At 42.7% G+C, this 14,360-nt stretch overlaps 1 protein-coding gene across 1 annotated transcript in view; it reads right to left on the bottom strand.

The window, feature by feature from the left end:
• Window positions 1–14,360, bottom strand: part of ascc3 (activating signal cointegrator 1 complex subunit 3) — a 202,360-nt gene that overhangs the window by 106,943 nt on the left and 81,057 nt on the right. The window contains exon 11 of the mRNA XM_048261920.1: window positions 1,325–1,489. Within this exon, the coding sequence (XP_048117877.1) occupies window positions 1,325–1,489 (165 nt within the window). The remainder of the gene's footprint in view (window positions 1–1,324; window positions 1,490–14,360) is intronic.

The following is a 14,360-nucleotide window of genomic DNA, read 5'->3' as shown; positions in this document are numbered from 1 at the left end:
TTCTTTTTACGAGACACCCTGCTCACTTGAGCCATCTACCGGTTGTTTGGGTTGTTGCAGCGTCTCACTGGAAAAATACAAATTAGAGCCGCGTGATACCGCGTGATCCCACGCGCGGACCGCGAGTGAAGCTGGCCAAGTCGAAGCACTGCCCACTGTAGGTCTAATCTTTTTTTTTTTTTTAGCTAGGGTTAGTTAAGTGGTCCTGAAACTGAAAAAAAAGTTTGAGAAACACTGTCAGTAGGCCAAAATATTAATGTTTTACTCCGCCTCGCTAGATGGCGATATATGCTAAACACAACACATTCCCCAAACAGACTCTCCATCTTTTCCATAGCTAACTTGCTAGCGAACTTTCCATATTAGCTTACTTGCTAGCAAACTTTGCATCATCAGTCTAACTAGATAAATAGTTGACATTACATGATGAACATTTTCGTATGGACATTCTGGGGGATGTTAATTTGTATGAGAAGCTTCAACTTCTGGGTATGTAGCATTGTGGCATAAAGCTTAGGAAGTTAGCTTGCTAACTCTGGCAGAAATCTCCAGTGTTCTTGTTCCACGTAGTTTCGTGTTGCAGCCACAGGGTTGCAGCAACAGCATGTAGACTAGCCTACAGGAAAGCTGTTGCCTATGAACTCATTCGGAATATTTTGAAAACGTAACAGCTAGATATTCTTCTCTTCTCATTTTGTAGACGAAAATGAATAGATTTTATCTTAGTTTTTATTTCATGCAAAACATTTTAGTCTTGTCTTTTTTCGTCAACAATAATGCATCTTAAGATAGTCTTAGTCAGTGTTTCAGGACATTACTGCCGTCTCGTCATCGTCTCGTCTTAGTCATGAAAAAAAAGGTCGTTGACGAACATATTTCCTCTCGTCTCATCTGACGAAATTAACACTACCACAATGTTTAGACAAAAGTCTAGAATTTACCTCTAGTCTTTTCCAAGTAGTATGTTTGAATGCACCCATATTCAGATCAAGTAACAGGCATGCCCCTTATTCATTAAGTCATCATTGAAAGGTATTTCTCATAGTCAGGGATTGAGTTAACTGCACTGACTGCTGTTGAACTGTTATGTTGCACATTGTTACTCATCAACATAAAACTTACCTTGAGTATTGATTTAAACCAAAAAAATACTCCATTCATCTATAAACATTCATCTCGGAGGGTCAGAGTCGCATGAGTAATCCCTTTCCCACTGTACTGCCAAGTCTAGCAGACACCTCCATTTACCCATGAGACATGCTATTTCAGTGTCCTGAGCTGCAGGTGTGCACAGGGGTGTCCAGGTGCACCACGGCAGACGTACCTGTCGGAGGGTGCGAGCCACCAGGCTCTCCAGCACAGGTCCTCGGTCCTCGTGGAGCAGGTGCACCTCGTCCAGGATGAGCAGCCGCACCACTTGAGAGAGCGCCACGTCGCCCACGCTCTTGCGCGTCACCACGTCCCACTTCTCTGGCGTGGTCACCAGCATCTGGGGGGGGGGATCAAATCACAGGACACGCACAACCACAACAATTTACCAATACAGATTGCAAAGTGTATGCATCAACACAGAACACATTGGCAGAGAATGAAGCTGAGGCTTTCCCATAACGCCTTGTCTAACCACAGTGAATGAACCTGAAGCTTTCCCACAATGCCTTGCCTAATGAACCTGAAGCAGCCTGAATGATGAAGCTGAAGCTTTCCACAATGCCTTGCCTAACCACAAATGAACCTTGCCTCTCCCAACCTTGCTAACCACAGTGAATGAACCTGAAGCTTTCCCACAATGCCTTGCCTAACCACAGTGAATGAACCTGAAGCTTTCCCACAATGCCTTGCCACAATAAATTGCCCACTTCACCTTCCGTCCGATGCCAGTGCGTCCAGTGATGGCTGGAGTACGCAACACAGGGCACATACACATTCATCACATAATCACTAGACACATTTCCTGCCCAACCATAAGAAAATACACAATTTCACAACTGACACCATCCGTTTGATGCCACCGTGCCCTTCGATGGCTTGGATGCCTAAGTCTCACTGAATCTCCATGTGTCTTACACCAATCCTCTCTGTGCTGTAAGCAAACTCAACTAATCTCAGGCAATCAATGACATGCCACCGGGGTGACCCTTCGGCGGTGAAGTCAATAGGCGATCGATAACCCAAGCTATCTGCCAATGGTCTGTGTCACTGTCGATACCCTGATAAACCTATCCATGGGCCCCGCGCAGCCAGTCAAGGGTCACTGTCCCATGGGAACCCATATGCACAAACTATTTATCTGCCCACGTCATTAACTGCCCATCACACATCTCCGACAGGGTCAGCAACCTCATTTGTTGGACTGGTCACTGCAGGACAATACCTCTTCCTGTCAGGTTTGTCTTACACTTTCACACTTCAAACAAGCGAGCAGGAGACCTCTGTAATGTTAATTCACAGGAGGCAATGGGGGTGTTTATTACAGACCTGCCACATAGATTCAAAAATTAAAAAGAAAAAAAGATATTTACAGGGGCAGCCATTTCTGATATTCCAAAGGGGAACTCTGTTTGATCTGCAGTTCTCTCTAATGCTGTTATTCTAATGTGGCGAGGTAACACTTTCAAAAGGTGATTAAAAACACAACACAAACAACCATGTGAAAAAGAATGGCCCTCCGAGATGTTTGCCAACCTGTCAGCGAGTGAGAAAATTCCTTTTAAATACTTAGCAAGGCAGAGAGAGAGTGAGAGAGAGAGAGAGGGAGAGAGCAGAGTGAATTGAGGGTGCAAAGAGAGTGAGAGAAAGAGAGTGAGAGAGAGAGAGAATGCACAGAGAGCAAGCAGTTCATTAAATCCTCTCTAGTTTGCATTTAAATCAATCTGGCCAGCCATTAGAGACTAGTGCTGGAAGAGGGAAGAAGAGGCAAGCTTGTGCTTAATTAGACTGCGGCTAATCTAAATGGAAGCTCTGGCACACAGGTAGTGGGCCAAAGTGCTCCGTTTAATTACCTTACAAAAGCGGCAATAAATGTATTTAATACTGTAGTTTAGGAATCAGCTGTGCGAGTGTTTGTGTGTTGTGGTGTTTGTGTGGCTGTGTTTGCATGTGTGTTTGTGTGTGTTGTGGTGTTTGTGTGGCTGTGTTTGCATGTGTGTTTGTGTGTGTGTTGTGGTGTGTAGGTCGGCTGTGTCAGTCTAAAGGCTTCACTAAATTGAGTTCCACTGGCATGTAAAGAGGAATACAACAGATCCAGTAACTGATATCTAATCAGATAGATTACCCTTTGTCGGCAAAGCTGGCTTGCAAACGCTATTTAAAGCTGCTTTTGGTTAATAGGTTGGTTTAGTCTATTATTATAGTCTATAGTAGATTATGTATACAGGTGTTGCCCCCATACACATGTGCACACAAGCATACACATAAAACACAAATTGCATGCCCACGTACGCTTCCACCCACAGCTCCTGTTAGCCTGCGCCTTCCGCAAGAAATGCTCTACACACACAAGCCCTGTGGCCTCTGACCACCACGGCCTGCTGCACGCTGGCCCGCTGACCGTCGCCCTGGCAACCAGCTTAAGGTGTATGAACCGACAGTTCATCCTCCTCGTCTCCTTCTTCTTCTTCTTCCACTTCCTGAACTGGCCCCTCTCCTCCTCCTCCCTCTCACTTTGTGTTTTGCTCGGGTGGTCCTGTGCTTTCTGCCACCCATCCAAATGGACATGTTCCTGACTAATACCTTCTCTAGCTGCCCAGCTGTGAAAATCGAGAGCGCCTGTAATCTCAGGCTTCGCCTTCAATCTCAGCTTGTTTGGTGCTTTCTCAGCAGCCTGTTAGCGTGGCCGAATCAATTTTCACTTGGCTGGATTCAGCTATGGATCTGTCTGTCTGTCTTGTCTGTCTGTCTGATGTGATATAGTGTGCCTTTTTGTGAGCCTTGCTGTTGTACGGTCACATACATCATGTAAAGAGTGGACAGGTATTAAGATGGCCGCCCCTCAAGTCTTTGCACTAGGTACACTCTGTTCTTTGCAGTGTTGCCAACGGTTTCTTTGAGGTAAATGGTTTTAAGGCAGACACAATAATGATTTCAGGGCTTTCCTCCACTGCCCTCCTAAACACGGTCTCATTCTCTCTCTCTGCGTAGGTGTGTGAGAGAGTATGGGTGTGTGTGCTAGTAATGGAACTGAGGAGAGCAGTATGGCTGCAAGGAACAGTAATTGGTTGAGACAGAGAAAGCGACAGAAAGCCAACACACACACACACACACACACACAAGCTGTCTATATAAATATCAATGGAGAGCATGTTATCACTTTTAAAATCTAGCCTTTTGCAATTAGCACCACAGATTGATGTTCCAAATAAGAAGCTTGTTAAAGATAAAAAAATAAATAAAAATGGCGTTTCTTAAAGTCCAACCTTATGCTATTAACTTTTCAAGCAAGATGTTTTTTTTTGTATGTTACATACTGTAGACATGCTTATCTTAAATTACAGGAACGTCTGTTATTCGCATATCTCTTGAACCGCTCGTCCGATTGATTTCAAACTTGACAGGTGCCTTGCTACGGGCACGAGTAAATGCAGTGCTAAGTTTGACGTTGATAAGTAATGAAAATATAATGTTAAATATATTGGTAAAAGAAGCACACATTGGCTTTCTCCGCTCTACTGTAGCCACTCCCCCTCTCACACAGCACAGTGCAGGGCCAGAGACAGAGAGGGTAAGCAGAGTTTTGGCAGCACTGAATCAAGGCACAGTGTGGGTCAAGATGCAAGATATTTGGATGGTTATCATGTCCGACCTCAACAATAAAGACTCCCTGTATGCAGTTTTCTTGCATAAAATGGTTTCCACGGATTTTGCAATAACAGGCCAACAAACACGGGTATGCAGTGGCTATTCAAAATGACATAAAAACAATGTGCAAAAACTGACACTTCGAATAGCCCAGGCTACTTTGGACTTGAGACTTTGAATAAACAAATGATAATCCTGACTGTGAGGTCCCAAGTTGAAACGAGCGATAGGCTAATGGTCCTGAATTTAAGGACATTTCAGAATGCCACACAGCTAGACAACGAGTAGCAGACAGAAGGACATGTCCGTTATGCCAGTGGTTCTCAAACTTTTTCTTTCATTCCCCACTTTGATCAAGGGGGCATTCTTGTGCCCCACCTGTCCCTCATCGCTCTAAGAAAGTGGTAGGTCAAGCTTAAAATAGTCAAATTTATTGAAAAAATGACAAGTTCTAAATATATCCTCTTCAACAGAGTTAAAATCAGCTGGTGCTGCAGATATAATAATAAATAAATACATAACACATATATTTCTGTTTTCCAGCATATTAGGAAGCATAGGCCATTTTACAGCATTGTACAATATATGAAGGGTTCAGATGCAAAAGCCTCTAAATGCCACCTATGTCAAAAATGAGATAAAGATGGTGAGTGAATGCTCTCCTCACATAGTATACGTTAATCAAATAATGTAACTTCCAAACCCACTAAATAACACTCTCCTCCTGGTCTGAAATATCAATTTCTATGCAAAAACCTATAGGAACCGGATTTTAAATGCTCATTTAAAAGAAATGTGGTCAGACGGATTTAGAGGGTTTTGCATCTGAACTCTTCATATTCAATGAAATACCAACATGCTGCATTAAATGGATACATAATCCAGTCATACTGGAGCTGGTTGGGAAATATTTTTGAAATAAACTTTGCAGGGATGTGATGTAGGCCTACTGTTTAATACATGGGATCACAAGAGTGGCTCCCAATCAGACGTTTCAGCGATTTCGCTCAGAAATCTCAAAGGCATAATAAGCCTACTGTCGCGATCGAGGCACCTGTCCCATACTCAAGTTTTTTTGGTGAATGCAGTAATCTTATTTGCTAGGTGAAGTAGGTGCTTGTCTTTGCCTTGTAACTGGACATTTAACTCAAATGTATCGCTAAGGAATATCAAATATATCGCTAAGATAGGCCAGCTTTGTCAAGAAATGTTCATTAGTGAACGTGTTTGCAGATTCAAACATGCGCTCTTCCTCCAAGAAGAGGCTTACTAGCTCAAACACGCATACGACAGCAGCACTTTACCTCGGGAAAGCCACCTTGCCTCGCTATGAAACAGTACAGCCTTTTGGTCAGCTACCATCTCTTCGCAAAGTGCGGAGAATAGACGCGTTTTGACGGGTTTTGATGAAATTCACCACTCTTAGGGGCAGCCGTGGCCCACTGGTTAGCACTCTGGACTTATAACCGGAGGGTTGCCAGTTCGAGCCCCGACCAGTGGGCCGCGGCTGAAGTGCCCTTGAGCAAGGCACCTAACCCCTCACTGCTCCCCAAGCGCCGCCATTGTAGCAGGCAGCTCACTGCGCCGGGATTAGTGTGTGCTTCACCTCACTGTGTGTTCACTGTGTTCACTGTGTGCTGTTTGTGTTTCACTAATTCACCGATTGGGTTAAATGCAGAGACCAAATTTCCTTCACGGGATCAAAAAAGTATATATACTTATACTCTCACAACAACGTTCAAAATCTCATGTAGGTCGGGACTAACTAAGCTGCCTTGACACGAGCGCTTCCCTGTGAATAACACAGTGCGTCCATTGCGCATCGGGTGCTACCTGGGCCCAAGCTACAGATAAACAAATAAATAAAATAAATTTATTATTTATTTGTCCTGTTTTTCACGTCAGTTCGTGCCCCACCTGGCATGTCTCCGCGACCCACAGTTTGAGAAACGCTGCGTTATGCTACCAAAGACTGTTTTTGAGTCACATTGTTGCAGATCTCATATGATGATGCATCTTTCTACAAAATGATTTGTATTCTATAATAAGTTATTCAATAGGCTTAACATATATAGCCTTACATCAAAGCTTTAGGCTTATGTCATTTCGATCAGCTAGAGACAGTGGGTTAAATTGAGAAATGAGAGAGAGAGAGAGAAAGAGAGAGAGAGAGAGATAGAGGACCAATGCAGTGGGTTAAACTGAGAAATTAGAGAGAGAGAGGACCAATGCAGTGGGTGAAATTGAGAAAAGAGAGATAGAGATAGAGATAGAGATAGAGATAGAGAGAGAGAGAGAGGACCAATGCAGTGGGTTAAACTGAGACAGAGACAGCTAAAACTCTTTAAGACAATGAGATGGAACTGACAGTCTGTGTGTGTGTGTTGGAGGGGTAATTAATGAGGCCTACAGGCCTGAAGATGAACACCTGCTGAGTGGGGGTTGGGGTGGGAGGGTTGGAGGATTCGACCAACTAGTGAGCGTGCCGTCAAAGTTCACTCTACTCCCTCTTTTTCTCCATCAGACGATCTTAGCAATTTACCCCCCTCCCCCTCCAGGCCCTCTGAGCTCCCCACGCCGCCCCGGTGAAGATGAAACACCGCTGGAGCCGTCAGTCAAGTTCTCGCTCTCTTGCCCTCTCTCTCTCTCTCTTGCCCTCTGTCTCTCTTGCCACCCCCCCTCTCTCATTCCTCATCCTTTTAATCCCTCTATTCCTCAGAACGCACAGTCACTTGCAAGTACCTTTATTTCTCCATGTTCTTTTATCTGCTTCTCCCTGATCTGTTCTTTTACCTACAGTATTTGTAAAGCTTTTGTAAACTGCCAATGTGTATGAATTGTGCTGTAAAAAAGAAATGTGCCATGCCTTGCCTACAAACAACTTTAAATCTCTTGACAGTGATCTGAGTGTCCACACAGGGAAAAAACAGCCCTGTGTTTGTACGGATCATAAGATTGATGAGCGAATCAGACCTGATGGGTTGATAAAGCTACTCAGCACCAATGATGAGCGGAGAGCTGACCTACTAATTTACAAGCCACTCGGCCGGGGCTGAACACCTGATTGGTTGATTTAGTGAGCGGGCAGTCAGTTAGGCCTGAGTAATTTATCGGACGCATGTTGGGGGAAGAAGGAGGCAATTGGCTGCTGCATCGACCCAGTGGACACTGAATGTCAGGCTCCTGGCTGTGTCCCCGGCCACTGGAAACATTTTACGAGCGCCAATGAAGCATATGGCACTCATGGACAAAAAGCTTATAGCGATGTTTTTTTATAGGGTACTGGTGTGTGTGTGTGTGTGTGTGTGTGTGTGTGTATATGTATGTCTATGTGTGTGTGTTACAACCCTTTAGTCTGTGTGGTGGTGGGGCGTGGACAGTAGGCAGCACTGGCTAGATGATTAGTTGACTGTCCACATCTGCGAAAGGTGGGGTGTATAAAACAGCTCCAGTTCTCCCTCTGCAAAATAATCTTCCCCTCAGATCATTCTCATACACACGCCCTCGACACTCACACACACTTAAATATATTTGACATACATCTATACATACAGTCTACATACTTACACCCCTAGACATGGTTTCTTGCTATTGTTATGTTTGTATTACTTTAATGAAATGATTGTTGTTAATTGTTTTAAGCAAACATTATTGTCCACCTCTCTTTATATTGCAGTCACACAGATCAAGCAGTGTGTGTGTGTGTGTGTGTGTGTGTGTGTGTGTGTGTTTTACAATGACCTTCCAATCAGATGATAATCAAATCTACAGAGGCTAAGGCCCACCAGTCTAGGTGTGAGGAGCCTTCAGCCAATCAGCTCCTTTTGACCAGATAACTAAGTGCTCTGCTTCCAACACTCAAGACTCACACCACACACACACACACACACACACACACACACACACACACACACACACACAGACACACTTTCTTCACAGTTGAGGCTCCCCACCCTAAAGAAAATGAACACTTGCGGACAAAAATACTCAAAGCATCTGTAAAAAGTGTTTTCTTTGTGACTAAAACATCCTTAATTAAAACCGCTCTTTCAGCATGTTCTCTCTTTCTCTCTGGTCGCCCTGGGTAGTCGAACCAGCGGGAGCGAAGTGTGCACATCTTGGCGGGGTGTGTGTGTGTGTGTGTGTGTGTGTGTGGGGGGGTGTTTGTCCAAGCCTTGTGTACAAGCAAGGCATTAAACATTTCACCGAGCAGCCACTGTTACTATGGCAACAACAAAATAAGAGAAAAGACAAAGTGGTTCTGTCCTCGATGGCTGCGATGGAGGAACGGAAAAGGAATAATAACAAAAACAAAAAAACAATGGGTGGGGGGGCCTGAAAAATAGATAAAGGAGAAAGAGAGGGAGAGAGAGAGAAAGAAATAGAGAGACAGAGAGAGAGATTGAAGAGATAGAGAAAAGACGGGAAAGGTGAATGAACATTTTGAAAGCAGAAGTGAAAGACAGCAAAGGGGAGCAAGAGTGACACCAGACACTACAGAACAAAACTACAAAAGGGGCGCACTGATGGGAAATCTGCTGTCCATACTTGCTGTGATGTGATACTGATGGGAAATGGGAAATCTGCTGTCCATACTTGCTGTGATGTGATACTGATGGGAAATGGGAAATCTGCTGTTCATACTTGCTGTGATGTGAGTATTATGAGTATTGAGTGTGAGAGTGCGTTGAAGTGTGTGCTGACGTGGGCTGGTGTGTTGGATGGTGGGCTATTGATCTATGTCAGACAAACACTTCCTAAACACTGTACCTCACAACGGACATTAAGACACACACACACCGTACACACGAACATAAAAACCTTTAACAACACACATAATTTACACCACATAACATTACACACAAGCCACACACTTCTACACTCTGTATAAGACACACCAGTGTTTCCCCTAGAATTTTTTCCAGCAGCGGTGCTGTTGATCGTAGGAAGCCCCCCCACCCCCCCAAAAAAAAAAAACATAAAAAATTTGAAAAAATTACTCCATAAATGGTGACTTCTGGTGGATTTTGTGAAAGAAATGGACAGATTGAGTTACAAATTATGACATAACCATCAACACAAGCATTTACAAAGCATGATTATTGCAGTACTTGAACAGGATTATTCATGTTTTTCTTTCACCTTTTTCATTTACATTATTAGTATTAGCCACTGTACAACTGTACACCGTAGGCCACTGTACAAACTATTACTATTTAGAATTTACAGTGCTGTGCATAAGTTAAGACATTTATATATAATAATAACATTTAAATTTATTTACGATACATGACATTAAAAAATAATTGATATTGATGTCCTATTTTTTTTTTTTAATCAAGGACTTAAGACAAAAGGCAAAATATGTTTTTTATTCCTCCCTTTAGCCAATTTCAGCATGGGTGTCTTAACTTTTGCACAGCACTGTATAAACTATATAGACTTTTCTTTCATGCCATTACACTGTATTGGTGCTGTGCAAGTCGAATTGAGTGCCTGTGTCCCTTTAATGCCGTGACGGCCCGTGACGCTGGCTTGATTCTCACGATTTTAAGCTAACTTAGTAGCGTTGTTGTGCATGGTGCATAAGAATATGTGGATGAAATGAATTATGTTTCCCATGTCATTTGGTAAAATAAATGGTCAAAAATTCGAAGAAAATCTATAATTTTGGTGAGCTCTACAGGAATTACAAACTATCTCAGATGTAAATGCTTGTGTATCCTATTACTCAAATTCAATTAAACCCACCAATAGGCTAGCTAGACCTTAGTTACACAGCCTAGGTATGTTAGCAACACAGGGCTTGAAAGCATTGCCTGTATCACAAACAAAAACGAAACAATGCGTGGAATTTATCTAGGAATAGGCTACTGAAGGTAGGGGCGAGCTATCTCGCTGGCGTGTTTAATTTGGTTCCTTGGTTAACATAATGTATGCTACGTTTTTGCAGAAAATTGCGTCTGCTAATAAACTTAAACATAAACACAAACAAGCGTGATCTCCTGTGGAATCCCTGACTGCGCCTTCAACGTTAGCCTACTATTATTTGTTGACATGAAATGAATGGCAGCTGTTCCTGAAGTTTTTTTGCAGTGGTGCTTGAATTCCAGGAGCGGCGCTGTGCCGCTGCTGAATACATTGTAGGGGAAACACTGCACACACACACAGTGTGTGTGAGTGCGTGTGCATGAGTGTGTGTGTATATGTGTGCGTGCATGCGTGTGTGTGCTTGCGTGTGTGTGCGTGTGTGTGTGTGTGTGTGTGTGTGTGTGTGTGTGTGTGTGTGTGTGTGTGTGTGTGGGTTCTGTATTCTGTATGCTACTTGGCAGTATTGTCAGAATATAAACCATACACAGTGAGGCTAACAGACAAGAAACTGCTATACTGCTCCATGCAACCTATGAGTTGCTTCTTTATTGTATCAGTCACATTAATTTCCTATGTTATTATTATGACCGCCGCTAGCGAAGCGGTCATATAGGGATTGTCAAAGTCCCCCCCCCCCCCGTCATCTACTTCCTGAATTTTTGGTCAATGATACCGGGACACGAACCACGGGGCACATGAAATTTGGTGGGTATGTAGCCCCACTAGGCTTTTGCACAGAAAAATTTGTTTTAGGTCCCTGGGGCCCTCCCCGTGCTGGGCCCCGAACCGCAAAAAAGCAGTTTTTTTCCTAAATAACTACCTGAACCGTGGCACTGAGGGATGAAGAATCTTTTTATGGTCTATGTTGGTCTCAAGGGCCCACATCAACCCGGCCCATAATCACTAATTTGTGATTTGCACCCCCAGTAAAAAATGAAAATGCAATATTATTCTGCTTTAATCGCCCCCATCTTCAGTTAAGATGTTCAGAACTGCACCAAATTTTATGTGTATGATTGAACTGGCATTCTCTGGGGGTATGCCAAGTTTCGTAAAATTTCATCCATGGGGGGGTCCTAAAAAAATTAGGTTATGTATACATTTAGTGACTGTACACTCATTGGCCTGTAGATGGCGGTGCACACATATACACATGCACACACACACAGGCACCCACATACTATTGGTATTAGAACGGCCGATACATAATTACAAATTCAGTAGCATCGTTGCAGTGAGACGTAATTTTGTTGGAAGTTAAAAGTGGGTTGGAAAAACAATGGACGCTTCCTACAAGGACTGTTTACCGCAGAGAACGTCTAATAAGGATAGGACAATGTTCACATGAAATGTAATTTCCATTTCTTCTTGAAGCCCGAAATAAATCTGAGGATGTTTATCGGACATGCTTGGTTTTACTGCAGAATGCGTTAATCTTATAATATCAATAAGGACCTAGGGTAATGTTACCTTTAGCGTTGGTTGAGTGATGGAGGCCAATTTGATTGATTGCATTTGTAGAAAACTATAAATGCGGTTATACCAAGCAAATTAATAGCAGCACTGTAATTGTATCTTTCGACTGTCATTTGTTGCACTTGCTACAAAAAATCATTCTGTGCAATGGAAGATTTACCAACGTTACACCGGTCTGATGCAGTTTTGCCTATACATCGCGGAGACTGAGGCGCCTGTTTATTTTGTTTTAAGTGCGGCAGGGTGTGAGAGGGGAATCGATGTGCTTTGATTCCAGCTTGGTAGTTGTAGTCTGTGAAATTAAAAAAAGCATGTGTGTGTGAAGTATCCAAACAATGACACCTTCATTTCATTATGGCTGCTTTAGCAACACACCTTAAGCTACTGTGTAGTGGGTCCCATTTAGAAGTGGCTACTTCATTCGGCTTTCCTTGACTCATGGAGCTGCGTGAATTATTACAACTTTTCGCCACGATATGGCAGTTTAAGTCCCGCTTGATACTGTAAGGCGAAGCCATTGGTTTCAAAGGAGATTTTATTTGGGTCACCAGCATAGCCTATTGACAATTTATGTTGTAAATAGGCCTACCTTATAAGCCTACCTGTAGCTTAGGGAAGCTAACAGCTTTCTATTAGGATCCAGTTTGTTAGTTACAGTTTTGTCATAACTCCCTGATGCATTTTGCATTTAGAATAGCCAGAGCGTGGATATCTCAATCGGAAAATTAAACAATATCGGTTGCCTATGGACTAGGCTGGGTGAACCCAGCCTGATCTGCCTCCCGCTATTTATTTTGGATTTCTTAAAAGATTGAGCTTGGTCTGGTGAAAGCCAGACTAGCCATGGACCTCAGTTACACAATGCAAGGGAACATGAATCAGCCTATATTTGCAACGAACAATAACGGACAACAGCTCTTCAACTTTGGCCCGTTAAAATGTGTATGAACAGTCTAGCGGAATGCATTTCATCAAGGCCCATTTGGACATGTCAGTTATTTTCACCACTGGTTAGATGTAAAACAGCATTTCGTTTCAGACTACTGTTACTTAATTTATGCATTAACAATAACGTTTCAGACTACTGTTACTTAATTTGTGCATTGACAATAAAGTATTACATGAACTAAAGATCACTAAAATCTTATGTAGAAGAAGAAACATTCACAAAAAATCCATCCATCCAAAAATGACCTTTGTTTTTGATAGCTGTTGAAAACGGCATGGAACTGACAGAGATGTTTTTGTTTATAAATAAATAAATAAATAAATAAATAAATAAATAAATAAATAAACAAACTTGATGTACCGCGGAGCGGTACAAAATATGACCGCCGCCCAGTCCAGCACATTTCTTCCACAAAAATAAATCACGCTGAAAGGCCAATATGATTCTAACTGTCTCACTAAATTGCATTATCCACACTCAATTCTCACTGGTATCTGCTAGACAACAAGTACCAAAACATGATTAGTTCATAGATTTCACATGTAAAATTCATTTTATACAACCCCACCCCCATCTTGCCTGTTCATAATTCTGAGAAATTCTTGAATTGTGTGCATGTACACGCGTTTATGTTTATGTGTGTGGGTGTGTGTGTGCGTGCTTGTGTGTTTGCCTGCGTGTGTGTGTTTGTGCATGTGCATGCATGCGTGCATATGTCTACTGGGTGAGTATGTGTCATTATGATGATTACTGTGAATGTATGTGTGTGCGTGTGTATCTGTTTATGCACATGTGTGCACATGGAATGGGTTAACATGACCCCTGGAGGCAAACATACGGAAAAAAATTGGTCATCCTAGGCCCTACGGTTCTCAAGATATTCACAGAAAACTGTGTCTGCCCTACCCTCCTTTCGGGGGGTCCAGTACAGCGGGGGGGCTACAGATCAAAACGAAAAACAATGGTTCCATGCTTTCCATGTGGGGTTACATGCCCACCAAGTTTTCGTGTACCCGGTCTTTCAGTGTCCCTGAATCCTTGTTGGTGTACGGTCACTAAATGTACACATAAATTATTTTATTGTAAGACCCCCCCATGAACGAAAGTTCACAAAACTTGGCATGCATTCGAAGGGTGTCATAATGATCCTACACTTTCAATTTCATGCAGTTTTGACCATGTCAGCCAGAGATATTGTGATGAAAACACCTAATTTTTTGCTTTTTAATTTTTTAACTAGGGCGCTATACATGAAATAAGTGGTAAT

This window comes from Alosa alosa, chromosome 13 (genome assembly GCF_017589495.1).
Source record: "Alosa alosa isolate M-15738 ecotype Scorff River chromosome 13, AALO_Geno_1.1, whole genome shotgun sequence".
Taxonomy (NCBI): domain Eukaryota; kingdom Metazoa; phylum Chordata; class Actinopteri; order Clupeiformes; family Clupeidae; genus Alosa; species Alosa alosa.
This window is presented reverse-complemented; position numbering and strand designations above follow the sequence as displayed.